Source organism: Cucurbita maxima, unplaced genomic scaffold (genome assembly GCF_002738345.1).
Source record: "Cucurbita maxima cultivar Rimu unplaced genomic scaffold, Cmax_1.0 Cma_Scf00014, whole genome shotgun sequence".
In the NCBI taxonomy this organism is placed as follows: Eukaryota; Viridiplantae; Streptophyta; class Magnoliopsida; order Cucurbitales; family Cucurbitaceae; genus Cucurbita; species Cucurbita maxima.
This window is the reverse complement of record NW_019272030.1, coordinates 4,605,848-4,633,327: the sequence shown is the minus strand read 5'-3', so window position 1 is coordinate 4,633,327 and position 27,480 is coordinate 4,605,848. Positions and strand designations below refer to the sequence as shown.

Genomic DNA, 27,480 nt, shown 5'->3' with positions numbered 1-27,480 from the left:
AAAAAGGAGGTTAAAAAAGATTAAAAGATTTAGGACATAATAAATAAGGGAAACCCTGTTCTGTTTGTGCCTCAATTTTGAAGTTTGAATCTGTGAACTGTTCCCCCAAATCCAAATTTCAAGTGTTGTGTTGTTTCTACCTTCCCAAACATTCCCTCTCCCCTTTCATCCCTTCCTTTGTAGGGTCACTCTCTCTTTCCCTCCTTATTTAATCCTCCTCTCCCACCCTCTTCCTTTCCCCAACTTCCTCCGCCCTCCATTCCCACCTCTCCCATGGCCACTCCCCTTGACCCCTCTCTTTTCACCTTCCCCACTGAGTTTCCCTACGAGTCTGACTCCTTTGCCTCCTTCTCCGACCTCAACTCCCCCTTGGAATCGGCTGTTAGCTCCACCGACTCCACGGATAGCAGCGGTAGCGACGACGACGATTTCTTTGAGGGCTTGGCTCACCAGTTTGCATGGACCTCCCTCTCTGAAACTGACAAATCCACATCTCCCTCCTCCAAAGCTAACAATTTTGAGGTACCCTTTAATGAAATCTTCGTTTCTACCTATCTTTTGGGTGTTTCGATTTGTTCCTGATTTCACTATTTTTTTCATGGGGTTTAGAACAAGTATGTCAAAACTGGCTCTCCTCAGTCGACTTTGGCCGGGATAGACACATGGTTTCGCTCTGAAACTCCTTCTCAGGTGCAATCGCCTCCCTTGGCGCTTTCTGGGGCTGTGAACGATGCTAGAGCCCTTGTACATGCTGCTGCCATAGAGGCTACTAGGTTCCAGATGAGCCGCGGAACAACTCTGTTTCACACTAATGTCCCTTTTGTAAGGGGATTTTTGGGTGCTCGGTCTTCTGTTCCTGTTGAATCGGTAAATGAACTGGATTATGGGCTGTTCTCGAATCGTAACTGCGACCGGAATTTGGCATTTGCGGCGCAGGTAAATTGTTGCCAATGTTCTAAACCCAGCATTTTAACACTTCTGTTCTCTTTTTTTCATTATGGGTCGTCTTACATTTCTGAGATATTTAACTCTCCTCTTCTACAGGCGCAGCAAGTGAAGCGGGATCTGGTGTTGCAAGCTCTTAGTGCCTCTTCTTGGGGAAGACAAGCTAAGGTCGGCTGGTCGGCTCAGCCACACTGGAAGCCAGAGTTTCGAAACAGAGAGGGAACTTTTGTTGATGCAAGGGGCCGGTGCAGTGGGGGCAGCGGCGATTTCTACCATTCCCCATGGCTTCCTCCACCCCGACACCAGCAGCCAACGCCCAACGCCTCCGCCGCCACGCGTTGCATTCATCCCGGCAGATCTGGCGTCAAAAGGGCTTCCTCCGGAACCGGCGTTTTCTTGCCTCGCAAATATGTGAACCCTTCAGAATCCTTTCAGAAAAAAGGTATTCCACAACCTCCCTTCTTCTAAGCCATCACATGGGTTTCTTTTGTTTTTAACTCCATTGCCTATTCAGGAAGCCCAGCCGTTCGATTTCCAGAGGAGATGAGAAGCCCCATTCAAGCCCCACTAAACGGTTTCCTATGGCCAGGCTTCAGTAAGCAAAAAATTCCCCTAATTTTCACTACATGGCTTAAATTCAAACTCGTTGTAATGGTGTTCTTACAAATTACAGATTCGATTTCATCCCGGAGAAACAAGCCGGTTCTGCCACTGCCAAGGAGTTTCCGGGGAGAGGTAGCCATAAATCAGGAGCAACTTCACCTACCTCAGGAATGGACATACTGATTGTTGGCGAAGCAGACAAAGAGTAAAGAAGATGAAATTGTTTTGTAGGGGTTTAGGGATAAAGAAGGCATTAAAGTAAGTGAAAAGATTGAAAAAGGAAGGATTTTTGGTAGTAGGAGGAAGCAATAAGTCTGTAATTCTGTGGGTTATAGTGTGATTTTAGATAAAAGTTGTGTTTTGTGAGGGGAAAACATGTATAACCCTTTACACACTACTCTGTCCTGTGTTAATGTCGAAGGGATTAAGGAAATGGTTCAATAAATAATAAGAGACATATGTTGGGATTTGTCACATTAATTAATTGCATCAATGTGTAATTTTTCAATAATAGATTCTATTATTAAACTTTATTTCAAGTTTGAAATCGAAATAATGTTTTGGCAGTTTTTAGTTGTTTGATTGACTATTTGAGTGGCGGGACATTTAATTCAAAATCGTCGTTTATTCCTTTTATTTTATTTTTATTGCGTTTCTTAATTTTGAAATGGGCAAATTTTGGGACATCCCCTCCGATTTGGTTCTATTGACTTGGTCAAACGCTGTGTTCCCCCAGTTTATTATTATCATATATATATATATTGTGCGTCAGATTTTTGAATTTTGAATCCGGTGTGTCGGGGCCACACATGCTGATGACTAGACGTGTTCATAGGTCTTGCTTTGCTGTCTCCATCCCCAATTCTTTTATTTAATAAATTTTAAAAAAATTATGAAACATATTCTAACATAATTTTTAAAAATTAAAAATTTAATATTATAACTTCAACGATTAAAAAGTATATTGTAGGAAGAAACAAAAGCTGTTGCCCTTGGAACATGTCCGATAAGATTCGTAAATCCTACGCAATTACCAAGTCCAGTGACAGCTCATTTGATACGCGACTTTCTTCCTTGTTTCACTCAATTCTATTGCTTTCTTTCTTCTTTTGGGTTTTCCAATTTGATAATTTGATTTCTGCTTCTCTTCCTTCTGTGTGGAACCAATTGGCCCATTGGACACTCTATAAATTCAAGTGATTCCCGTCGATCGTCGATACCCAAAGCAGAAGCAGTCAGGGTGAGAAATGAACGGCCCCAATGTGCGCCTCATCCTGTTTCCTCTGCCCTTCGAAGGCCACATCAACCCCATGCTTCATCTCGCCCAAATCCTCCATTCCAAAGGCTTCTCCATCACAATCATACACATACACCATATCAACCCTCCCCACCCTTCAGACTACCCCAACTTCACATTCCGCTCCATTCCCCACGCCCTCTCCCACAGCGATATCACTGCCAGAGGCGTGGTAGAGATCATAACTTTGATGAACGACGGTCGGTGTGTTGAGCCCTTACGTAAGTGCGTGTCGGAGTTGGTAGCGGCAAGCAACATCGGGTGCCTGATCACGGATGCTCATTGGCACTTCACTCAGAGCGTGGCTGATGAGTTTCAGATACGGAGGGTGGTTCTGAGGACTGGGAATATCTCTGCATTTTTGGCTATGGTTGGCCTTCCTGATCTTCGTCGCAAGGGCCTCTTGCCTTCTTCGGAAGATCCGTTACCCGATTTCCCACACCTCAGAGTGAAAGATCTGCCGGCGGTGAAAGCCCAATGTCCGCTTCTTATTGAACAACTCTTATCCTCCATTTTGATTCAAACCAAAGCCTCCTCAGCCCTCATCTTCAACTCCTTCAATGACCTCGAACACGAGCCCCTTCTCAGGTGCCGTCAACTCTTCTCCCCTAACCCAATTTTCCCACTCGGACCTTTTCACAAACAGCTTCCACGCACACAAACTTCCCCTCCTCCACAACCCCCCCACTCCTCCCTCTCTTGGCTCAACACAAAGCCCCGCAAATCAGTCCTGTACATCAGCTTCGGCACCCTCGCCACCATCGACCCACATGAGTTCGTCGAGATCGCTTGGGGCCTGGTGAACTCTAGTTACTGCTTCTTGTGGGTGGTCCGGCCGGGGATGGTTAGTGGGTCCGAGTGGCTCGAGTCGCTGCCGGACGGGTTCGTGGAGATGGTGGTGGGTGAACGGGGATTGATTGTGAAATGGGCGCCGCAGAGGGAGGTACTAGCACATCCCGCGATTGGGGGGTTTTGGACGCACAACGGTTGGAATTCGACGATTGAGAGTATATGCGAAGGGGTTCCGATGCTGTGTTATCCTTGCTTGGGGGATCAGATGGCCAATGCCAGATATGTTAGCGACGTGTGGGGAATTGGATTTCTGTTGGGCGATAAACTGGAGAGAGGGGAGATCGAGAAGGGGATTAGGAAGTTAATGACGGAGAGGGAAAATGGTGGGATTTTAACGAGGGCGAAGGATTTGAAGGAAAAGGCCGATTGCTGTATCAAGGAAGGCGGCTCCACATTCCAATCAATGCAGAATTTAGTCGATTTTATCCTCACCACTTAGAGATAGCAATGAATTTAGTCGATTCTGAATCGCTCCCCCCTGCATGCAAGGGGTCTTTGACAACTCCAACATCAAATCCGACACGTATTCCACTAATCAACAAATTAATCCGACACTTGTACAATTCTCTCAGATCAAACAAACGGCGATACTTTTCCCTCGCACGCTATAAATTCCCCTTCCGTTTTCCCACCGCTTCTATTGCTTTCATTCTTGGATTCAGGCCATGTCGTTAATTCCGAGTTTTTTCAGCGGCCGACGGACCGACGTTTTCGATCCGTTCTCTCTGGATATATGGGATCCATTAGAAGGGATGCAATTTCCGGGGAGTCTGGCGAAGGTTCCATCTTTCGGCACGGGTGAAACGACGGCGATTGCGAACACTCGGATCGACTGGAGAGAGACACCAGAGGCTCACATATTCAAGGCGGATCTGCCGGGGCTGAAGAAAGAAGAAGTGAAAGTGGAGGTTGAGGAAGGGAGAGTTCTGCAGATCAGTGGAGAGAGAAGCAAAGAAGACGAGGAGAGGAATGAGAAATGGCACAGAGTGGAGCGGAGCATGGGGAAGTTCATGCGGCGATTCCGGCTGCCGGAGAACGCGAAGATGGATGAAATTAACGCCAAAATGGAGAACGGAGTGCTGACTGTGATGGTACCTAAACAGGAGGAGAGGAAGCCGGAGGTTAAGGCCATCGACATCGCCGGATAGTGTTGTGTGAATATTTCGTGCTCTGTTTTGCGCACTGGTTTGATAATGTCGAATAACACCCTTTAGGCTTCTCCCTTTTGGTTGTGTAATGTAAATATGGAGTGATTTTCGTTTTCTAATGGTTCTAAGAACTGTGAACAATCTTGTCACATATCTAATGGAGTTCGTATGTATATTACTTTCCTTGCAATTTATAATTTGAAGCGCATTAACCTGTCTAATTAGTAAAAAGTCCTTATTTATATGTATATTAACCATGGATTTATGTACAAAATTTCTAAATTTGAGTTTAATCTTTAAGCACTTGACCACGAATCATCATCTTCATCTTCATCACTCCGGCTACTCCCCTCCGATTCATCATCATCAACTGCCGCCACTCTCGACGAATAAATCCTCGAACCAGCACCAGACGCACGCCGCATCGTCGACGGAAACTTTTCGTCACTCGTAACTACTCCAATTTCTTCTTCCTTCTTCAAATCACTGGGAGGCAAGAAGAATTCCATCGACAAACCCTTGATATTGAAATCAACCTCTTCGATCTTCCAAATCTCTTCCATCTTCGTTTTCGAATGCCCCTCGGCACCATCACCAAATCGAGAAAGTGAGACAGTTGTTTTTCCGGCGTGTGCAATGTTCACGCCGTCGATCGTTCTGTAGTCCCGAATTGTCGACTCCATTGTCGTTTCCCAAAAGACGTCGTCGTTTCGAGATCCGCCGGTTTTGATCCGGAGGAGATGCGAATCTTCCAGATGCACGAGGAGGCCGGTTCTTTGGCTGAAATATCCCCAAACCGTATGCCGGATTATTTCGACACCGCTACTACTTCTTGCCCTTAGAACTGAAGATTCCGCTTCCAGTTTCAGAATGAAGCAATCTTCGCCGTTCATCGTTTTCTCGCCGATGCAGGTTGAGTTTGAGAACAGAGTCGCCGTCGATTTTGGATCCAGCCCCTGTCAAAAACAAATCTTGCTTACGTCACTAAACACCATTCAGCGTATTTGGGCCATTCGGGCCCATAGATAATTTTCGTATTTTTAGTTTTTTAATTATTTAAAATTCTAAAAGAATATTTAATTGTTTTTAAAAGTAAAAGAAGATTAAAGAAATAATACTTGGCCACCATATCGGTTGTGAACTGAGTTTTGAAGCTGTGGTGTAGCCGACACGTTTAAGCGCTTTCCACTAAATACGCTATTATTCGGTTTGAAATTAGGTGAAATGAAAATTCCGCTAGAAAATCTTGGATACGGATTCACACTTTAATTTGCAATTAAAAAGAAAAATTAAAAAAAGGGGATGAAATTTACCTGCAGGAATCGGCGTAGGGGGCGAGGAGGGCCACGAGAAGCATGAGAGTGATGCCATGGAGTCTGTCTCCAAGCCACTTTACCGTCGCTGCCGGCGCTGATTTTACAGCCGGACAGCATCATTTCCAAGCACCAAAGATCCGGCCGTTTCTGCCAAATTACAAAGCTACCCATTTCTCCGCTGCTAATTCCGTCTTTTCCGTTCTTCGCCTTCATCGGTTTACCGTTAAAATACCCCTCACCGGAAGTAAACTCCGACGCCACCATCTTCACCTTCCCCATGGCGTACATACTATGAATTGAGTTTAAAGCATGCTCCCCTCCCACTGCGGCTATATATTGTTGCACTATGTACTTCGCCATCGACGCCTCCTGTTTAACCCCAAAATCATTAATGGGTGAATGAGATTTCAAATGGGTTTTCAAAAAAAGTGATAAAGTTGAGATTTTTGTACTTACAATGGGGTTGTCTTTGATGTTGCGAGTAATGGATTGATGATGAAAAGCGATGGGGAGAGGGATTAAGGGAGCGCCGACGACGCCGAGGAGGAGCTGGATCTCGGCATTGCGACCACCAAACAGAGACGCAATTGAAGCAACATGTGAGGGTTTGTTATAATAACTGGACTTAACCCATGACTTCATAGCTTGCCATGAGATGGCGTGGGATTTGTAGGTGGGGCAAGAAAACATCTCCTCCGGAATGGGAACCTCAAGGACAGTGTCGAGACCGTCTTCCCGGTCGAAGTTTGGACAAAGCTTCCTCATTGGAGAGAAAGAAAGAATGGATTTTTTTTTTTTTTTTGGTTTGGGTATGAGTGAAGGAGAGAAGAGAGGAAGAAAAAGAAGTAAAGGAAATGGAAGACCAACCGACCGTGGCCCCTCGTTACAACGTGGTCCGCTATGTCGTGTTTGCACGCTCTGTCTCTCCTCTGTTTCTCTCTTTGTCTGTCTTTGCAAACTTAGTCTGTTGGTAACTTATACCATTTAAAATCCCCAAACGCCGACGTTTTCCATTCTTTTATTATTATTATTATTCTTAATTTGCCAACTTCATCATTACAGTTGGTTTCAAATTTGCTCTTAATTAATTCATTTTATCATTATTATTGATTAATTAGTGGCTTAGTTTGGTTTGTAACTCTACTAATTTACAACCCAAGTTGAGTAAGTATAATTCAGATGTTTTGAAATTGATTGATGTGGTCTATGTTATCACCAGATACGGAATTTAGTTCTTTTTTCCAATTTTCTAAATTAATATTAGTCAAAATCTCTCCTTTTTTGGTATATATATCATCACAAATTATTTATATACCTTAACAAAATATGGGAAAATATATGTTTTTTTCATGTAAAAGAACAACAACAAATTTGACTTTTCCTATTTCCATACCAAAAAAAGAACCTTTAATACATTTACATTTGGAAATTGTTGAGTAATTTAGTCGATCGAAATTTAATATAGTTCCATACATTGTTATATATATAATTAAATTAAAAAAACGAACTTTAAGTCTAATGAACTCATATTTATTAGTCAAACATTCTCTTTCACCAATTATAATAAAGTTTTGACGTGTTAATTAAATTAAATTCCTTCGAATAAAAAACAATGGCACCTTGCGGATTTTCACAGCAGGCAGGAAACACATGAACACGAATCATTCACATTAAAAAGTGGATAAGGTTTTAAGGAAGAACATCCCCCCCTCCCCCCCTCTCCCCCTTTGAATCTCTAACCCCATCCGACATGTCGACGATGGATGCACTACCGATGCCGCAGCAAGCGGCCGACATTCAAATTTGTGTTTGGACGATGCAAGGTGGTCGGTCGGTCAGTGGTTGTTACAAACACTCAACCGTAATCTAAAATTATCATGAATCTTGGTTTTAAAATTTTATCGTTTATAATATATAGTTTTAATATGCGGCGGGTTGGGGTAAGAGACAAAAACTATGGTATATATTCGGAGAATTCGAAAATCAACGCATAAATTATTTATTTAGGGTATCAATAATGGTGTGCACGTTCTCAAGAATGCAAAATCTGATGCGGGCAGATGTTTTTTGGACCGTTACTTTCATTTTTAGCTTTTTATATTTCCTGTTATATTATTTTCACTCAAATCTGTTTGGCTCTCTGAAATAATTTCAAGAAATAAATAGAATAAATATGATGAATATATATGTATATATATATAAAAAAACACAGACATTACAGTATTAGGACAGTCACCGCCAATCACGGCATGTTCTTTGCAGCTCAATCCGACCAAAAAAGATGATGAAAAAAAATCCAATCTTTATCTAATTTAGTTCTATGTTTTGGTGAATAGATCTTAATTAAATTTAGTTTAGACTCGTCAAACTCACTTTTTAATAATTTTGAAAATCATAAACCACAAATTAGGCGCTTATTAACTTAATAATGTTCTATAATGTTACAAAAATAATTTACACTAACCCCAAATAATGTAATAGAAGGTATGCGATTATCATTATTCTCAATAATAGAATATGATACAAGATCCGTGGGTCACATCTTGAAAAAAAGAACCAAACATTATTAAATGAAATATATTGTTCGACACTTGTTGAAGATTTTGTTGAAGATGATACATGAACCAAAAACATTTGTGGATGAACCTTAAAACGTCAATAATAGCTTTGAAATATTTTATGTAATTGATTTGATCAAACGTTTCTGTTATGACATAAATTAATTTTTGTTTGTCTGCTGAAACCAGAAATCCCATTTTGTTGGTAAGGAAGGAACTACATCTCGGAATCTAAACAGGGAATTATCCAGCTAGGCTGAGTGGTTCCGGCATCTTTTCGAACATCAACTGATTGTGAAATTCATCAACCAACAATCCAACCTGTCTGTCTGTCTTCAGTAAGCTATTTTAAGAAAATACACAACAACCTCAATAACAATATACAAACTTACAGACACTTCCATTTCAGGGAGCTTTCGAGCTGGTAACGACACGATATAGTCGACCTTTCGAGCTGTTGCAGAATGAAGAGATAGCTGAAGCTTTTCACTATGAGGGTATTTTGAAGTGAAACAGCCATGATATGACAAAGGCAAAAACCATGCACGCGAGTAAGAAATTCAGGAACCTATGGCCCTGCCAGAAGTTCCGAGCCTCTATAGAGTGTGGTGGCACTACCACAGCTGCTGCTGTGGTTGCGGTCGTTTCGTCGTTTGAGTCGTTGCGTTGCTCAGTTGAATCAGGTTCATAAGTAACAGTAACATTGTGTGCAATTGATCCACAGATCTCACATGTGCTGTAACAAATTGCAAATGGGTAAGTGCAAGCCAAGTGTCACGGTCATGCTCGTCCAGGGTGTGTTGCCCATGGCCGCATGCCCATGACAAGCCAAACCCTTGTCATGTCTTTTCATTCTAGTGTTTTTACTTTTGTAGTTCTAGGGCGTATGACGCCTAAAAAATATCATGTCTAGGCGTGCCAGACATGAAATGCCTAAGAATGTACTATAAGGGAATATGACTAGTTATCAACTTCTCCCTACCCAAGATTATATATGCTAAGCCGTTGTTATCTCTCTCTTGCTTGCTTATATAACGTCTCTTTCAAAAATCTCTCTCTACCCTCGTTTTCTAAAACTTTCTTTTAAAACCGAGGCTAGAGGCTCGATCATACGTCGCTTGGTCGTAGGCGACGCAAGAACAAATTGGCTTAGCTCACTTGTCGTTGGAAAGTGAGTGCCGCACAATTGTTAGTCCGCTGCCTTTAAAAGTGTGATTGTGTCAAGTGGTATCAGAGCTTTGTTAGCTCCTTGACACAGTAAAGACCGAAACCATGTCGGCGACAAAGTCGACACCCAAAGCACAAGCCGACCGGCTTACGCTAATAAAGGAGGAAATACTGTTCCTCAAATAAGTCCCTGACACCCTCCGCTTCCTGGAAGCACGGGTGACCAAATTGAGTGGGAAAGTCGTAGAAATCGACGCAATGGGCAACCGCCTGGATGGGTTGCCAATCGCAAACTGATGTTTCGAGTGACCTCGCTCGAAGAAAGAGTTGCTCCTACGAGCAGTCCGGATAGCTCTGTCGCGCACAAGGAGGGACGTGGCAAAGAGTTCGACGTGCTACAAAATACAATGATGAGCTTGTTCAATGCATTAGCTGATGAATTCAGAACAACAATCGACGACATCCAAGAAAGGATGGCCTCCATGAGCACTCGAATTGAAGTGACCATGAAAGCCGTGGAGAACATCACGGCTGGGCAAGCTAATGCAGGGTCCAACAAACTAAGATTCCTAGATCCTAGAGCCTTCAAAGGGAATCGGGACGCCAAAGAGTTGGAAAGCTTCATCTTTGATGTCGAACAATACTTCAAAGCCACAACGGCTTGTACCAACGACAAGAAGGTGACCGTAGCCTCGATGTATCTCATAGACGACGCCAAACTGTGGTGGCGTACGAAGGTGCAAGACATCGAGGATGAATTGTGCACCATTGACTCGTGGGAGGACCTCAAGAAAGAGTTGAGGGACCAATTCCTCCCCGAAAACGCAGGACATATAGCAATGGAGAAACTAGTAACCCTGAACATACTGGAGGCATACGGGACTATGTCAGACAGTTCTCAACCCTAAAGTTAGATATCAGGGGTACATCAGAGAAGGACAAGGTGTTCTTCTTTATAACTGGGTTACAACCGTGGGCCAAAACAAAGCTACACGAGAACAAGGTCCAAACCCTAGCTGCCGCAATGGCCTGTGCCGAGAGACTCCTAGACTATGAGAACAAAGCGAGATCCCAAAGAAGAATGACACCAGCCCCAAACACTGGGGGCAAGACATACAAGCCACCAGGTCATCGAAATGGAAGCCCCAACAGATCGAACGGAGGTAACGACAGACCAAGCGGATGGACAGATAGACCTCCTCAAAACAACCAAGCGGGGACATCTCGAGGACCTTACCATCAAAGGAACCACCCGCCGACGCCTTTACAATGCATGCTGTGTAAAGGTCCCCACAAAGTATCTTACTGTTCTCATCGGGCCTCTCTCACTGCGCTCCAAGTGTCCATTCAAGAGAGCAATGACGAAAGGGTCGAGACTATGCTAGACAAGAAGGAAGATCAAGACAATCCCCGAATGGGCGCGCTTAAATTCTTGTCAGCCTTCCAACGGAAGATCGAACCGAAGGAGATGATAGAGAAAGGGCTCATGTTCGTAGCTGCGACAATAAATTCTCGACCAAGCAAGAGCACTCTGATAGATTCAGGAGCGACCCACAACTTCATTGCCGATCAAGAAGCCCGAAGATTGGGACTCACCATAGGGATGGAGTTCTTGTCGTAGCTCGCATGGACGACTTTGACGTGGTACTTGGGATGGTGTTCCTCTTAGAACACAAAGTTATCCCAATGCCACTGGCAAAATGCTTAGTGATCACCGACCGCAACCCCACAGTAATACCTGCAAGCAATTAGCAACCAGGTAATCTTCGAATGATCTCGGCCATACAATTGAAAAGGGGACTCGCACGAGAGGAACCTACATTTATGACCATATCACTGATGGAAGAAGCGACCACCGAGGAAACTGTCCCAAACGAAATCAAGGAGGTACTAAACAGCTATGCTGACATAGTGCCAGAGAGCTTACCCCAAACATTACCACCTCGTCGAGGCATTGATCACGAAATCGAACTCATCCCCGGGGTTAAACCGCCAGCGAAGAACGCATACCAGAGGGCTCCGCTTGAGCTAGCCGAATTAAGGAAGCAACTGGATGAGTTGCTGAAGGCAGGATTCATCCGCCCGACAAAAGCACCCTACAGAGCCCCCGTTCTGTTTCAAAAGAAGAAGGATGAGACGTTGCGTCTGTGCATAGACTATAGAGCCTTAAACAAGGTGACAGTACGCAACAAATATTCGCTGCCGATAATATCTGACTTGTTCGACCAACTTCACGGGGCCAAGTACTTCACGAAGTTGGACTTACGATCGGGGTATTACCAAGTACGTATTGCCGAAGGGGATGAGCCCAAGACGACGTGTGTAACAAGATATGGGGCCTTCGAATTCCTAGTTATGCCCTTTGGCTTAACAAACGCCCCAGCTACTTTCTGCACGTTGATGAACCAACTTTTCTAAGAATATTTGGATTAGTTCATCATAGTATACCTCGACGAAATAGTGGTTTACAGCACAACCCTAAAGGAACACAAAGTGCACTTGAAGCTGGTGTTTGACAAGCTGCGGCATAACCAACTGTATGTCAAGAAAGAGAAATGTACATTCGCACAAACATGCATCAACTTCCTTGGACATGTCGTCAAATGTGGACAGATTAGTATGGATAGCGATAAGATAAAAGCTATCCAAGAATGGAAAGTTCCTACTTCTGTATCCGATGTGCGGTCCTTCTTAGGATTAGCCAACTATTATAGGCGATTCGTCGAAGGGTTTTCACGACGAGCCGCCCCATTGATAGAGCTGTTGAAGAAGGACCACCCTTGGTCGTGGTCAAATGATTGTCAAATGGCCTTTGAAGATCTGAAAAACAACCATGACGAGGGGTCCTGTCCTCGAGTTGGTAGATGTTACAAAGCCATTTGAAATATAAACAGATGCTTCTGACTTTGCCCTAGGTGGGGTTCTTATTCAGGAAGGCCACTCCATCGTTTACGAAAGTCGAAAGCTCAATGATGCCTAACGGAGATACACTGTCTTCGAGAAAGAAATGCTGGTTGTAGTCGAAAGCTCAACCGACGTGGGATCTAACAATCCACCCCCCTTCGGAGTCAACGTCCACGCTGGCACTCGTTCTCCTCTCAATCGATGTGGGATTTCACAATCCACCCCCTTTAGGGCCCAGCATCCTCACTGGCACACCGCCACCTAGTGTCTAGCTCTGATACCATTTGCAACAGGTCACCCACCGCTGGTAGATATTGTCCTCTTTGGGCTTTCTCTTTCGGGCTTCCCTCACCACACCCTTATAAAAAATGAATCGTTCCCCTCTCCAACCGATATGGCATCTCACACGGTAATGAAAAAAATTCCTAGCCAAACTACACATGGTTTGGTAGCAGGGCCAAAAGAAATAAAGTTCTTGACAGATCCAACTATAATAACTCAATTCTTTAGATATGCTCATTTTCAACTTATGCAGAAGATATAGTGAAGATAGTTCTTAACTTCTAACAAACCCTTTTGACCATATAAGTGGTGAAATGAAATGAGAACCTAGTTTAAGACATTTTGAACTAATAGATGAAATTGATATTGATAGCTATGCCGGAACTTGTGGAGATGTGAATATCAGTAAAACCTCAAAGAAAGCTATTTAAAACTCAAAACAAAACCATTCAATATTTCAGTAAAACCTCAAAGAAAGCTAAGAAATGGGCTCTAATCAATACTACATCAGACTAAAGCATTTGCATCTACTAGGGAAAATCAAACTTCTGTTCGTTTTGACAAAGAACCACATTTCATTTTGGCTTTGTTCTTTAGCAGGAAACAAAAACATGGATCCTAAGAAAACGCTGATGGGACTTGTAATGGCGGCCACTATTTGCACAAAGCAGAAGCAAAAATCAAGATTACTACAGATTCCTAAGAAAAATTAGGCGTTATTCAATTTGGAGGAACTTACATGTCGCCCTTGATCTTGAACCAAGCTTCAGCACAGTGCTTATGAGCAGCAGCCAAATCGTCCTTGCAAGAACAACCCAACTCAATGGGGATTCCAGATTCCTGATTAGAAGCATCCAAACTCAGATGGCAAATCCGACAATCCCTCCCCATTTTCGTCAAATGTACCTTAATCTCAGACAACCCACATTCCAGATCCATCTCTACAGAGCACTCCGACGCAGAGGATTCCCTTCTTTTCTCCGCCGCCGCCCCCACAATCTCAGCCCTCGACTGCCCCGAGCACTGCCGCACATCGTCGGAGGCTAGTAAGGCGTCAGCGCCGGCGGCTGAAGTCCGGCTAGGCTGTTCTACTTCTCCTACCTCCATTGCGACAACGTGGGAGTTTTGAGTGGTCGTCATCGCAAAGACCCAGAAAGAGAAACCTCATGTAATGGCTCTGTGAGGCCAGAACCGTGCATACCCACAAAGAAAAGAGACTCCCATCAAGCAAAAGAGTAGAAATTCGGTTTAGGGTGGATTTTGCTGTGATAATCAGTAATGGCGTGAGAAGTAGAAGCAACTGCGGTGGGTGTCCCTATTTCGGCTGCTTTGTTGGGTGTCAGTGGCGACGTGCAGGCTATAACAGTCGCAGAGTTGCAGAGGGGAAAAAGACGAAGAAATATTTCGAAGATCATTACATAATTCAGGGGGTTCGTATGGATTAAATTAATACGCCTAATTAAAGTTTGTATGAAATGGGAGTATGTTCAATTTTAGAACAACTTCAGTCCAATCAACATCATTGGATCTTAATTGATTTAAACTTAATACATAATTTGAGATGTTGAAGGCAGAAGCCTAAAGAGTGTGAGAAGCAGAGGCATCACCATCATATTCATAACCCATTCTTTTCCTTTCCTCCATATTCTTCTGCTTTTGGGCCCTGCCATCCAAGCCCCACCACAGCCACAAGGGTCCCCTTTCTTTTTTCTTTTAATAAATAAAGTTAAATCTCAAAATATATTAGAGGAGCTGTCAATACGGCGAAAATGAGGTTGGATTGAGGTTGTGTGGGCTAATTTATCTCCAACTGAGAAGCTCAGAGCCCAATCCAGAACCAATATGGGGTTCAAATAATAGGCCCATGCGTAGGTACAAACTTATAGAAAAAAAAAAAATCCCCAAGAAATCTGGTCAATGTTCCAGCATCTTATATATTATGTGCATTGCCGCATTTCCCTCTCATCACCATATTCGTCTCAGAGAGTGAGAGAGAAAGTTGGAGAGAGAGAGAGAGGGTGTTTGTTGAATTTAGTGCAACTTCAGGAAGCATCCAAAGGGATCGCATTGATCCCACTTCCTACCATTTTTACGGAATTTGGATCATGCCATCTCTTTGGATTTTTCCTGCAGTGTAGCTTTTCTTACTAGCCATTGTCGCCGCCGTGCCGGAGATTCACCGGACCCCCCCTTCTTCCGTTTATATCAGTAAGTTTCTTGCATTCATCCTATTTTTCTCCATTAAGACACAAATATTCAGGTCAACGTTATTAAACCCATTTTCCTCTGAATCCATCGTATTTATTTGTGATGTTTTTATAGCACACACTTGGGTTTAGTTTAAATATAATCTAAACCAATTTTGATTTATCTTTAATGAATTCCTCGAGATTTATTTCTCGTCATTTGTGGACAAGAAGAAAACAGAATTTTTTAGAAATTTAAGGAACAATGTCTATGTGATTTCAATTTGATGGTACAAAATTACGGTTTAGTCTAGATTTTAGGAATCTGATAAAACGTGCTGAAATCAAACCACTAAAATAGTAATATTTAACAAAAGAAAATGGAAATTTTGTTGTTTTCTCTGAGGATTTGTGTTAAGCTGAAGAGTTTTACGACGACAGTGGGTCAAAGACGAGACGTGGTAAAATCGCCTAAATTAGCAAATCCCTTATTTGTGGGATTAAGCTCGTGGACTAGCAAGTCAACTGAGTGGAGCAGTGTGTTTTCGTGGCGATTTGGTCTGAGAAATGTCCCCAAATGGATGCATTCGTTGCCGGTAGATCCACGGCGGCATTCCGATAAACAGGATCATCTTCGGCCTCTAACCATTTTTGCTGGGCTGATCTTTTTTGCAACTGGGTACGGTGCGTTAATGGCGTTTTTGGTGCTGTTCATATGGGCAATTACGAGGAATAGAAATGCCATCTTTGGAGCCAAGCCCCAAAGTTCGGATTTTCAGTACGAAAGGGTTAGCGTAGTTGTAGCGGAGGGATTCAAAGATGTTACCACGAGAGGATGAAGGTTTTTGGGAGATTGTTATCCAGCTCATGGAACGGAAGGTGCTCCTGCCTGCAGCTATCCAAAAATTAGCTGCATAGATTCATTCTAGAATGCGGTCAGAAATGAAAAACTTTAAAACATCGAAAATCAACACTGGTAATTAGGGATTAATTAGTATTCATGTGTTAAGGATATTTAGTAATAAATTATAGTTTACCATATATATTATATTTGATATTTTATTATTTGCCTTATTATCATAGGTATCTTTCCATTTATTGTTATTTCCATTTATTACTATTTCCATATCCTTGTAATTTATTTGATTATAAATAAGATAACTTTCACACCATTTAGGTGTGGTGGATTAATCAAACATTCACATCATGTTTATAATAATATGATGTTCATACATATATTAAAAACAACCAAAATCAATCAAGAAATTTTATAGTATTTATAGTATCTCCGAAGAGAAATGTGTCGGAAAGTAGACAGCATTCCTATCTTGTTTTTATCACAAACAAGGAATCAACGCCGTCCTAAACCCGATTTTCTAACGCTATACTCTTTCACGCTCTCATTCTCTCCATCTTCCACCTCTTCCTCCTCGCTATCGCCGCCGCCGCCGCCTGTCTCCCTCTCGCACCCACACGTTCTGGTTCGTCAAGCTCGCGTTTATGCTGATCCAGGTAGCTTGCTCTTGGGGTTTCCTCGGTTTGAAAATTGAAAACCTTTAAAATTAATCGGTTCGGGTCATAAGTTTCGTCCAAACCGGACCGGACCCAGACTTCTTGAGAAGAACTGTTCCCCCTTTCTTTTCCACGATCTGAGAGAGATGGATTGAACTCCCTCTCAGATCGCGGCTGTCTTAGCAATTTCAATCTTCAGTCTCCTGTTCGATCAGCACTTCCCATACTTGAATTTGCTATACTTTCAGCGTTCCTTTTTCTACAATTTTCCCTCCGTGGGGACCGACAATGTAAGATCCAGTTTCCTGATCCTTCGGCTAATGCACGCTATTGATTCTGCGTTTTTAGTTTAATGGTTCAAATTGTGAGAATTTGTTGTTGGAATTTATTCAGTGCTGTAGCATATCAATGTGTTCATGTTTTTCTTTTCCAGCTTCCATTTTGTAGGTATCTCTAGATTCTTTACGTAGTCGCGTTTCTCAATGAGTAAAATTTTGACGCCTTAGGGTTGGAAGGGAATTGAATATTTTGAATTCTATCTGATTATCCTTTGTTTCCTGCTTTGTGTAGAATTTCCGACTTCTGATATTACTTCTGGTGCGCTCTTCTGGGCGGGAAGATAATAGAGATAAATAACCATATTTCCATTACCGACTCATGCATAATTGAGGCGGGTGCAAAGTGAGGTGCTTACTTTGTTCTTTCGTTTAGCAGTTCTTACAAACTCTTTTATATTCCATAATTCATTCAAGTCATTTATGGGGTTTTCACTTCTTAATTCGTTTTCAGCATCGTTGAGAAGGGAATGGCGAAGTTCAGGGATAGGACTGAAGATTTTAAAGATGTTGTGCGGCACTGTGCTATTTCTTTAGAGTATAACGAGGTTTGTATGCTTTTGTCAAAGTATATAGTTGCTTGTTGATGTGAAATTTGGACTCTCTATCTCTGGTGAAAGATTTTAGCTCGTTTATGACAATTGTTTGGTCTTCTTAAAATTTTCCGTGTTCTTCAAGTTGATTGAAGATGTTCTCTTATCAGTAGCAAGCATGAGCGTTGTTTTTGTACAATGTTTTTGCAGTCCAAGTTGGCGGCTATTCTGGCATCTTTCATCATTCAAAAACCTCGGCAAAGGTCACCTTTTATCAAAGCTGCCCTAAAAACGGTAGGACTACCAATATTGAAGTGTTTTGGTATTCCAAATGTTTGAAAAAGATTTACTAAAACACTTGTGAAACTGAAAATGTGTATGTACATGCAATGCGCAACCATCATGTTTGACTTCTTTACTCGTCTTGAATCAGCTTGAAAGCATTGGTGCTCTTGAAGAGTTTATGTTGAAACATCAAAAGGACTATGTGGATATGTATCGTACGACAGATCAAGAGAGAGACAATATTGAACACGAGGTGACCCATCCAACTACTTGGGAAATCGCTTAGTACAATATAAAAATACTAGTCCATATGGAAATAATAAGATTGCTTGATAGAACTTGTGGCTAATAACTGAACTGTACGCAGGTAACTGCCTTCATCAAAGCATGCCAAGAACAACTTGATATCCTAAAAAACAACATAAATGAGGATGATGCTCACTCAAAGGGATGGCTTGGTTCTAGGACTGATGATTCTAATGCTGATACTATTGCACACAAACATGGGGTGGTGAGTTCTTGTTTATTTTATTTGTGCTAGCTTTCACACTTCTACAAACTTCTACTTACCCTTCCTTGAGGAAGAACAATTGAGTCACTGAATGATGTTGCCCTGTCTACTGTTAAAATTAATTTGAAATTGCTACCCATCACATTCTCTGCGCTCTTATTCTTTAGCATTGGTATTCTCCAATTTTCTTATCAATTTTCAAGTCCTGGCTTCCTTCAAGGTTGTCACTGTTGGTCGGATTGTCATCTCTTTAAAAAAAAAATTATCAGTTTTCATCATTCCTTTTAGTAAAAGATTTTGCATACTTTTTTTTGTTAATTTATTATTATTATTATTATGAAAGATAGTTCTTTCCCTACTTTTGTGTGCTCATATTCTTCCCACACTGCCACCAAAAATAATTGTTCCATTCTTGACTTTGAAGTTTTATTCTTTTAAATGCAGGTCCTAATTTTGAGTGAGAAACTTCATTCGGTAACATCACAATTTGATAAGCTAAGAGCCATTCGGTTTCAAGATATCATAAGCAAAGCAGTACCACGAAGAAAACCAAACCAAATAAATAAACCACGCTCTGCCAATACCTTTGCCTATAATGGTACAGAGCTGAGGGAACCTGATAATTTTGAGCATCAACCTGTCCGAGCCCAACAGCAACTGTTGGATGATGAAACTCGTGCACTTCAGGTAATCAAGATATGGAAGGGAAACAGATTTTGATGAGATTTCGATCATTTGTTGATTGAATCGAGCTTTCTGCTTGACGTGTAAAAGTTGAGAACTTGGCTGTTTTCTTCCAAATTTGTAGGTTGAGTTGACTAGTCTTCTTGACGCAGTCCAGGAAACAGAAACTAAGATGGTAGAGATGTCTGCTTTAAATCACCTTATGTCTACACACGTTTTGCAGCAAGCACAACAAATTGAATTTCTTTATGAACAGGTCAGCAGTTCTAACTCAGTTCGTTTTCTCATCACAGTATCTCTCAACTCTCAACGGCTAATTACAATTGCACCTTCCTTTTTAATATCTCTCAGAATCAAATTAAGTATTCCTCGGTTCTTATAAGTACTAAATTTTCTATTTGCTTTCTTTTCTTAAACTACAAATTAGGCTGTTGAAGCTACGAAGAACGTCGAGCTTGGTAATAAAGAACTTTCCCAAGCAATTCAGCGGAATAGCAGCAGCAGAACCTTCCTTCTTCTATTTCTGTTTGTGCTCACCTTTTCAATTATCTTTCTTGATTGGTATAGCTGATGGGATTGGGTGTTGTACCACATTTATGTTATACATTTCATATAGAAGCAAGAAAAAGATGAAATCACCAAGGAAATTTAGACCACATTTTTGTTACTGCAAGTATTTTCTTTAATATCCAGACTCAATTTCTCGAAGTTCCCTGCATTCATTTTTTGCTGCTGAAGCATGAGGTTTTCCTGACCCAGGTGCACCTAACCATGGCCTCTTTAGACGACCATGTGATTTTGCAGCCAAAAGACTTACTACCCTTCTTCGAGCTATGCTTTCGCCATCAGACTTGTGGCAGATGCAACCGGGTTAAGGATTAGCGTAGACATCTGATGGGATATGGTAACCACATTCTCTCTTTATGTGATTCAGTAACTTTAGGAGAAAACTCTTCCCAGCTTGAGACTCCTCTGTCCAATCGTATTGAATTCGCAAAATTTGTCCTGAAAGTAGATGATAGCGTCAGATTGAGAGAAACTCTTTTCTAATTCATTTTTCATTGTAGTTTCCACGAGTTGAGATTATCTTTCACTCAGTAGACCTAGATTCTCTAGCTGACATGTTCTTTTTAAAAGCTTGAGACCCATCAAATCTTTAAGAACTCATTTGTCTGACCATCAACTACTAGTAATGAGAAAATACTCACGCCGGACAATCAACCACTAGTAACAGAGTAATGGCTCAATTGATGGGATTTAGTTAATTGAAGGTTTTAGGCTTCGAGTCTTCCTGCCATATTCGAACTTTGTTAGGAAAAGTTTCCAACTTTTTATCTCTGTACTTGTCAGGGCTGATGGTTTCCCGACACCCTTAAATCTCCTGTGACCTTGGACAGCTTTATGTCTTTTTCCTTCCAGTGTCTTACGTTAAGCCTTAGGCTCATGAGCTCTTCATTAAGGTTATGGCTGCGCTAGCATGTCCTTTTCGTATCTGCAATCCAATATATTCGCTATTTGGAACATATCGAACTTTGGGAGAACCCATCTTGGTTGCTTATACGATGTTCTTTGATAGTTAATTGTGAAATGGAATGGAGTTGTTTTATCCTCGAATCACAACAAAAATGTGAAACTATTACCTAAATTGAACTCTTTTAGTGATGCTAATCAACTCCTAATTGCATTCACAATATTAAGCGATGAAAACGAGGACAAAATTGATAATGCTAACGATAATGACCTTCAAAAGGATCTGTGATCTAAAGGAATAACAGGTCAATTGAGATCAAGACAAAGGGTGTCGATCCTCTGTTTCATTATCATACATGCTGATTGTTGGTTAATACTTCCTGTTTGATCATTGTTGTTGAAGACAACATGTGTGGTGGGTGTTCAAATCTGGAAGCAAATGTGGGTTTAGAAAATCTAGAATTAGGCTTGAACTAAGTCTGCAATTACCTTTTGAAGTTTGAGTTAAAAAGAGAAGTTTACGTAACATAAATGAGTATTGATGCTCATTAAAGCAAAGTAATGAATAGTATAACCACACCCACAAGCAACGAAGTAAATGAGGGGTCTTTCCCACTTATGCGCCTCTTAAAACTACAAAAGCAGTAAGTTACGATTGAATCTCAACGCATTTTCGTTGTCTCCCCTGTTTTTGTGTGTGATTTGCAGGAGGAACATTCCTGATCCGTCGTCCTCAAAACTCGATCTCCAACAATTTAACGCAGCTTTCTTTCATCTCTTTTTGGTCTGTTTCTTTCTCTCTCCCTCTGTAACGCTTTCTTTCTCTTTAATTTCTTCATTCTTTCTCTCTATCATCCCATTCCTTCATTTCTCTCTAATCTTATTGCTAAACATTCCAATACCCAGATCGCTGCTCCACCGGAAGACCACAGATTCATGTCCTTCTGCTTCCTCCCACTGCTCCACTTAACTCAACCCTTCATTTCTGTATCAAAAATCACAGCTTTTTGTTTTTTGATCAAAACCCACCTCCCAACATGAAGGGTACGAGTCGTTTCTTCACGATCGGCCTCGTTGCCTCCTGGTACTCCTCCAACATTGGGGTTCTCTTGCTCAACAAGTATTTGCTCAGCAACTATGGTTTCAAGTACCCCATCTTCCTCACCATGTGCCACATGACCGCTTGTTCTTTGTTCAGCTACCTTGCAATTGCTTGGTTCAAAGTCGTTCCTCTGCAAACACTTCGATCTCGCCTCCAATTCTTCAAGATCTCCGCCCTCAGCTTTATCTTCTGCATCTCCGTTGTCTTTGGCAACATTTCCCTTCGCTATCTTCCCGTCTCTTTCAACCAGGCTGTCGGAGCAACCACGCCCTTTTTCACCGCCGTTTTTGCCTATCTGATGACCTTGAAGAGGGAGGCTTGGCTCACTTATGTTACTCTCATTCCTGTCGTCACCGGAGTTATCATTGCCAGCGGGGTATTAACTCATCTTTTCTATATTGTTCCCTCTAATTTCTTTGTTACTTCGGCTCCCAATTACTGTCCTTTCTTTATGCAAAATTTAACATTTAATGCGGTTTTCTATCATGGCAACAGGGCGAACCCAGTTTCCATCTATTTGGGTTTCTAATATGTGTCGCAGCCACCGCTGCAAGAGCTCTCAAATCAGTTCTTCAAGGAATTTTGCTTTCTGCAGATGGGTGAGGCTATTTCTTAAATTACTCTTCTATCTATTATCATTGTACGTTTTTTTAGCCTTAAATTTCAAACATTTAATATGTTCCTGTTCGGCCTTTAATCTTATACAGAGAGAAGCTGAATTCTATGAATCTCCTTTTGTATATGGCCCCAATGGCTGTTGTGTTCTTGCTTCCTGCAACACTTGTTTTGGAAGATAATGTGATTGGTATCACACGAGCACTTGCTATAGATGATATCAAGATCATCTGGTACCTTCTTTTCAATTCGTCACTAGCATATTTCGTAAATCTTTCCAATTTTCTCGTCACAAAACACACCAGTGCGCTCACCCTTCAGGTATATTTCCATTTTGTTGTGTGCTGATGCTTGCTACTGTTCATAACATGCCTGGATTTAAGCTAGTTTATTTAGAATCATATCTTCATAAGCGATGGAACTAGTTCCGGCCCGAGCTTGATGTGTTCTTGGTTGATTTGAGATTGACAAAAAAAATAATTGCATTCGAGTTTCATGCAAATTGAGAAGATATCTTTGTATCTTTGTCAATGTCAGGTTTCATGGATTCAAGTTTCATTCTTTAGTTTGTGACTATATTGTTAGGGGCTGTAGTTGTAGAGGCCTTGACATATTCTGAACACCCATATTCTAATATCGAACACGAGAAGATATGTTTGTATCGTTGTCGATGTCTGGTTTCAGGGTGTCATGCTTGAAAATTCCAATCTTATTGTGTTTCCTATGTTTCTGTCTCCACAGTGTTCATACGCACACGTACTCTTCTCAAGACTTCTCAATTGTTCTGTGTCTGTGTTTCAGGTACTAGGAAATGCCAAAGGGGCAGTGGCTGTCGTTGTCTCCATTTTAATCTTTAGAAACCCTGTGTCTGTTACTGGAATGTTGGGTTATACGATGACAGTAATGGGAGTCATCCTCTACAGTCAAGCAAAGAAACGAACAAATAAGAGTTAACCATGGGGGAAGCTCCTCAATGAATGAGAAATCTAAAGTAGCAGTGGCTGCATGCTTAGCAGATGGTGCCATAAAATTTTTGCACTTTGTTTTTGTCTCAGAAGCATACAACACCGGCTTCTTCTATTGTATCAGCAACAAAAGGGGGGGAGTAGTTTAGGGATAGAAAGTTAAATAAGTGACACAACATGACTCAGTAACTCAGCTTGAGTTTAGCTATGGAGGAATATTCTCATTCTTTCAGGATCTGGAGAACCCAATGTTGTATAATTGGGTGGCTACACTTTTGTTATATCTTTACTTAATCACAACCATTCATAGCTCCTCTTTAACATCATATGTCATGATATTCCAAGCCCACCGCTAGTAAATATTTACCGTGTTGGCCTGTTATGTATCGTTGTTAGTTTATTAGGGGGAGGTTTCCACACTTTTATAAAGACATTGGACAGTGTGCCTGCAAAAACGCTAGATTTCCAAAGAAGTGGATTGTGAAATCCCACATCGTCGTTAGTGGGCTTGATATGTTACAAATAGTATCAAAGCTAGATAGAGGACGATATGTCAATGAGGACCCTGGCCTCCAAGAGGGTGGATTATAAAACCCCACATCGTCGTCAACATTTCTTATACGGGTGTGTAAATCTCTCATTAGTGGACGTGTTTTAAACTCAATTTCAATGGTCACCGTCAGACGTTTATCACAGTAACAGAAGAGAAAACTTTGGAAAGAAGAAGATACAGGGGAGTCTGGAAGAAATTGGAGAGAGAAAACCAGTGCTAAAGCCACCAGCAGCTAAATTAAAAGTATGAACTATTTAGGTTTTCTTTGATCATACGTTGGTTTTCGTAGTAATATCAAATTGAAAAGATATTCATTCCAGAATGCTTGTTTATGCACGAGAACACAACGCATAATTCTCAAAATATGCAAATCCTGGAACCCATATATAAGGTTTGCACCTCAAATATCGATCGAATAAAACAGTTTGTCCAAATAAACACACGAACCGAGCCGAAATGATGGTTAACATATATATTTTTCCTTTTCCCATCTCAAGACCATGAGTTTTTAAGTCAAACACATTCAGGTAAACAGAGAGTTAGGTCCAAAACCGTGAATGACGACGCAATAATAAGAACTTCAAGCTTCAGGAACGGAGGCAGCGGGACGCTTCATGGATGCAGACTTGATGAGGTGGTTATAACTTCCCTTTTCCTTGAAAAGCTGGGAGAAGTGGTGTTTGCAATATAGAATGCCCTCTAGTGCTGCATAATTTGATGGGGATATGGAACACCCTCCATGAGAGCACTTAAAACAGGACTTGTGATACGATTGGCTTTCCACTGTTACCTGCAACATATCATACTCTATAAACCTTGGTTTGGTTTCGGACAATTCTCAAATTTGTGAACCAATATCCATGGAGTTGATCAAAATACTCCCAAAGTTAACCAATTGTTTAAAAAGAACTCGTACTCATTTCAAAAGTTGCATCCTTCGGAAAATTTGGTTGAAAATTTGGACTTGGAATGAATGACAGTGAACTGAAAAGGTGGTTTTGAAACGTTTTTGAAAGGAAGAATACATAAACTACAAGTGTTGGGGACAAATCGTACAAGCCGTCGGGTCAACAAAATGAAGGTCCTAGTAGGCCAAACGAAAGTAATGACAGACCAAATGAGGGAACGGATAGACCTCCTAAGAATATCAACGTTGGGTCATCTCGAGGATCCTACCCTCAAAAGAACTATCTGACGACGTCTTTACAGTGCTTGTTGTGTAAAAGCCCCCACAAACTGTCCTACTACCCTCATCGAGCGTCCCTCAGTGCACTCCAAGTGTCCATACAAGAGAGCAATGACACGAGTCGAGCCAGCAACAAACAAAAGGGAAGACCAAGACAACCCCAAAATGGGTACGTTTAAATTCCTATCAGCCATTCAAAGGAAGGTCGACCCGAAGGAAGTAACAAAGAAGGGGCTTATGTTATAGACACGACAAGTCCTAATTTTCATCCAATATTTCAATGAATCTCTACACCAATAGTAGTTTTGAAACATTTCTAAACGGTCGAGGTAATGGAACAACATTTGAAAGAATACGAGTATCTTGACAAATCACAGTTCTATAGCAAATCTTATTAATATAATAGCATTGTACCCAAACTAATTAGCCAGATTCAACAGATGTTCATTCATGCATTAATGCATCATAGATTGAACGCTCCAATAATGAATAATGTATCGAGATCTCAGGAGGTGAGTTACCTTCTCTAGTGGATAAACAGTTTTACCACAAGTAGCACATTTGTCTTGAGTACCAGAAAACATGCCAGCAGCTTTGCTAGGTGACCTTGTCTGAAACCAGTAAAGTGCTTACAAGAATCAGCATAATTTTATCTCCTTGAAGCAAAAAATTAGAATTGATTACGACAGGAAATTACCAGCTCTGGAGTTAACTTCTCAGCTGACTTGGCAGCTGTAGAGAGTAAAACTCAAACACAATTAAACGTGCGAAAGTAAAATTTCTAGGAAGTGAAACAAAAAGTTATCTGGAAGAAAATCAAAACGTACGTGATTGAAAGTTCTTGTTGAAGTTGCCACTCTCTTTGAAGAGCTGCTCAAAATGAGGCTTACAGTACAGAACACCCTCCATTGATGAGTAATTGCTCAGCTGAAGGCAAGCAGAGACCAGGGTTATAAACAATAAAATCTCTTGTTATGGTTCAAATCAGGATCAGGAGTGGTTTTAGTACATATTTTAGCTCCTACTCACTGTTAAACGCCATTATGCTGAAAACACACAGTGCAATACCTTTAGAGTCCCTTTGCAGTGGCTGCATTTGAAGCAAGATTTGTGGTAGGAAACTCCATCAACAGAGAGCTGCTCCACAGGGTACACAGTCTTCTCGCAGGCCTTGCACTTTTGTTGGGTGCCAATGAAAGACATAGCTAAGCCCTTGGAGTTAGATCTGAGCCTTTTTCACCCAACCGACCAAGATGACAACCAATCCCCAACTTTCCAACCTAACTTCCCTTCTCTGTCCTGTTAGACCACAATCGGACTGAACGTAGACGCTCCTCGAATCAAATTCTGTTTGGTGTAGAAGAAAATGCAAAAGTAGTTCGAGCGAGAGAGATTAACTTCAAACTCCCCAACCCATTCAAGTTTAGATTGTAAAATTGCAACGAACAAACATAAACCCAAAACCCCAAGACTGTTCTAACAACAAAGATCTTAAAGACGAAAAATGATCGTGATCTGGGAGTTGGGAGCTGGGAAATGTGAAACAAAATCGAGTTAAAATCACATACCTGAGATTAGAGACTGGGAAAATGGCGGATCTGTAAACCAAACAAAGCGGAATCGTCAGAGATGTTGGAGGGGGGAGAAGGGGCGACGGGAAAAGGGAAGAGGTGAAAAATAAGGACAGGGGTTGGATTGGAGCCCGTTTTGGCGCAGCGCAGTGGGAGTTTTATGTTGGAATTTGGGATAAAGAATTGTTACAATAACAATAAAGAGAAAAATTAAGAAGGAATTATTGTTTAACGTGTGTGATTACAACGCATTAGAAATAATTAAAAGGAAAAGAAAAGGAACGTAAAAGATAAAGATCAGGTGGGCAGGAATTGTGACCCACCATTAATTTGGCTTCTTCAACCACCGAGTAAGCTGTTACAACGCGCCTCCTCCAGACGCCATACCCATGCCTGTCGCCTCTGGTTGTAACCCCAAAAACAATCAACCGTTGACCCTCCCCAACAGGACCCCATCCACATCCATATCATACGTTATGTTATGTATATATGTTCTTCATTTCTTGATTTTGCTCTTCTTTTTTATTCTTTTTCCAGCTCTGAAACAGAAGAAATGGACACAAGAAAATAATTTTAAGAATCTACCGAATCTATTTCTTTAATACTACTTTGATCACCTTATATTTGTATATTATGAAGGAATCAGAAGATTATTACATAAAAGTAGTTGGGGAATAAAAATAATTTAAAAGCTATTGAGTGGGATTAAAATTAATGGAAGAAATAAGATGTGATAATCAGAAAGAAGCAAATTTTAAATTCATTGAATTTGAGTAGCTTCTATTATTTCATAGTTTGTTAATATTATATGCGACGCAGACGTGCTTGAGACCATGTTTGGCTCGCCTCTATAATATCATATTCCATTCCCAGCATAACAGTTCAAGAGATTTGAAGTTT

General features: G+C 41.3%; 9 protein-coding genes across 13 annotated transcripts; 6 read left to right on the top strand and 3 right to left on the bottom strand.

Annotated features, from left to right (window-relative positions):
* Positions 1-94: 94 nt before the first annotated feature.
* On the top strand, positions 95-2,028 carry LOC111489193. Its single transcript, XM_023137296.1, has 5 exons — positions 95-522; positions 610-936; positions 1,045-1,387; positions 1,460-1,540; positions 1,619-2,028. Exons 1-5 carry the CDS (start codon positions 274-276, stop codon positions 1,729-1,731), a joined length of 1,113 nt encoding a protein of 370 aa, XP_022993064.1. The 5' UTR covers positions 95-273; the 3' UTR covers positions 1,732-2,028.
* Positions 2,029-2,766: 738 nt separating this feature from the next.
* On the top strand, positions 2,767-4,229 carry LOC111489191 (UDP-glycosyltransferase 76B1-like). The gene has a single exon (XM_023137295.1). It carries the CDS (start codon positions 2,796-2,798, stop codon positions 4,134-4,136), a length of 1,341 nt encoding a protein of 446 aa, XP_022993063.1. The 5' UTR covers positions 2,767-2,795; the 3' UTR covers positions 4,137-4,229.
* Positions 4,207-5,042, top strand: LOC111489198 (17.6 kDa class I heat shock protein 3-like). The gene has a single exon (XM_023137306.1). The coding sequence runs from the start codon at positions 4,363-4,365 to the stop codon at positions 4,843-4,845; it is 483 nt and encodes a 160-aa protein (XP_022993074.1). The 5' UTR covers positions 4,207-4,362; the 3' UTR covers positions 4,846-5,042.
* A 40-nt stretch (positions 5,043-5,082) lies between these two features.
* On the bottom strand, positions 5,083-7,155 carry LOC111489190. The gene is made up of 3 exons (XM_023137294.1): positions 6,618-7,155; positions 6,159-6,530; positions 5,083-5,801 (listed from the first exon to the last, which is right to left on the bottom strand). The coding sequence occupies exons 1-3, from the start codon at positions 6,924-6,926 to the stop codon at positions 5,142-5,144; spliced, it is 1,341 nt and encodes a 446-aa protein (XP_022993062.1). The 5' UTR covers positions 6,927-7,155; the 3' UTR covers positions 5,083-5,141.
* A 1,816-nt stretch (positions 7,156-8,971) lies between these two features.
* On the bottom strand, positions 8,972-14,638 carry LOC111489196. Of its 2 annotated transcripts, XM_023137303.1 has the most exons (3): positions 13,812-14,638; positions 9,166-9,455; positions 8,972-9,132 (listed from the first exon to the last, which is right to left on the bottom strand). In XM_023137303.1, the coding sequence occupies exons 1-2, from the start codon at positions 14,210-14,212 to the stop codon at positions 9,209-9,211; spliced, it is 648 nt and encodes a 215-aa protein (XP_022993071.1). In that variant the 5' UTR covers positions 14,213-14,638; the 3' UTR covers positions 8,972-9,132; positions 9,166-9,208. The 2 variants fall into 2 exon arrangements, with proteins under 2 accessions (XP_022993071.1, XP_022993070.1); XM_023137302.1 differs by having other exon boundaries at positions 8,972-9,455.
* A 525-nt stretch (positions 14,639-15,163) lies between these two features.
* Positions 15,164-16,187, top strand: LOC111489199. The gene is made up of 2 exons (XM_023137307.1): positions 15,164-15,280; positions 15,700-16,187. Coding segments are annotated over exons 1-2 (399 nt in total). The 5' UTR covers positions 15,164-15,279; the 3' UTR covers positions 16,098-16,187.
* Positions 16,188-16,854: 667 nt separating this feature from the next.
* On the top strand, positions 16,855-19,791 carry LOC111489194 (syntaxin-81-like). 3 transcript variants are annotated; one of them, XM_023137300.1, is made up of 9 exons: positions 16,855-17,060; positions 17,341-17,451; positions 17,560-17,653; positions 17,849-17,932; positions 18,072-18,176; positions 18,291-18,434; positions 18,879-19,121; positions 19,243-19,374; positions 19,546-19,791. In XM_023137300.1, the coding sequence occupies exons 3-9, from the start codon at positions 17,576-17,578 to the stop codon at positions 19,687-19,689; spliced, it is 930 nt and encodes a 309-aa protein (XP_022993068.1). In that variant the 5' UTR covers positions 16,855-17,060; positions 17,341-17,451; positions 17,560-17,575; the 3' UTR covers positions 19,690-19,791. The 3 variants fall into 3 exon arrangements, with proteins under 3 accessions (XP_022993068.1, XP_022993066.1, XP_022993065.1); XM_023137298.1 differs by having other exon boundaries at positions 16,856-17,060; positions 17,341-17,456; XM_023137297.1 differs by having other exon boundaries at positions 16,858-17,060; positions 17,341-17,440.
* Positions 19,792-21,238: 1,447 nt separating this feature from the next.
* LOC111489195 (probable sugar phosphate/phosphate translocator At3g11320) lies at positions 21,239-23,596 on the top strand. Its single transcript, XM_023137301.1, has 5 exons — positions 21,239-21,372; positions 21,495-22,066; positions 22,186-22,289; positions 22,398-22,626; positions 23,107-23,596. Exons 2-5 carry the CDS (start codon positions 21,626-21,628, stop codon positions 23,257-23,259), a joined length of 927 nt encoding a protein of 308 aa, XP_022993069.1. The 5' UTR covers positions 21,239-21,372; positions 21,495-21,625; the 3' UTR covers positions 23,260-23,596.
* A 581-nt stretch (positions 23,597-24,177) lies between these two features.
* LOC111489197 (LIM domain-containing protein WLIM2b) lies at positions 24,178-26,783 on the bottom strand. Of its 2 annotated transcripts, none has more exons than XM_023137305.1 (6): positions 26,578-26,783; positions 26,078-26,327; positions 25,837-25,936; positions 25,707-25,741; positions 25,531-25,620; positions 24,178-24,613 (listed from the first exon to the last, which is right to left on the bottom strand). In XM_023137305.1, exons 2-6 carry the CDS (start codon positions 26,210-26,212, stop codon positions 24,404-24,406), a joined length of 570 nt encoding a protein of 189 aa, XP_022993073.1. In that variant the 5' UTR covers positions 26,213-26,327; positions 26,578-26,783; the 3' UTR covers positions 24,178-24,403. The 2 variants fall into 2 exon arrangements, with proteins under 2 accessions (XP_022993073.1, XP_022993072.1); XM_023137304.1 differs by having other exon boundaries at positions 26,078-26,356; positions 26,578-26,779.
* Between the last annotated feature and the right edge of the window lie 697 nt (positions 26,784-27,480).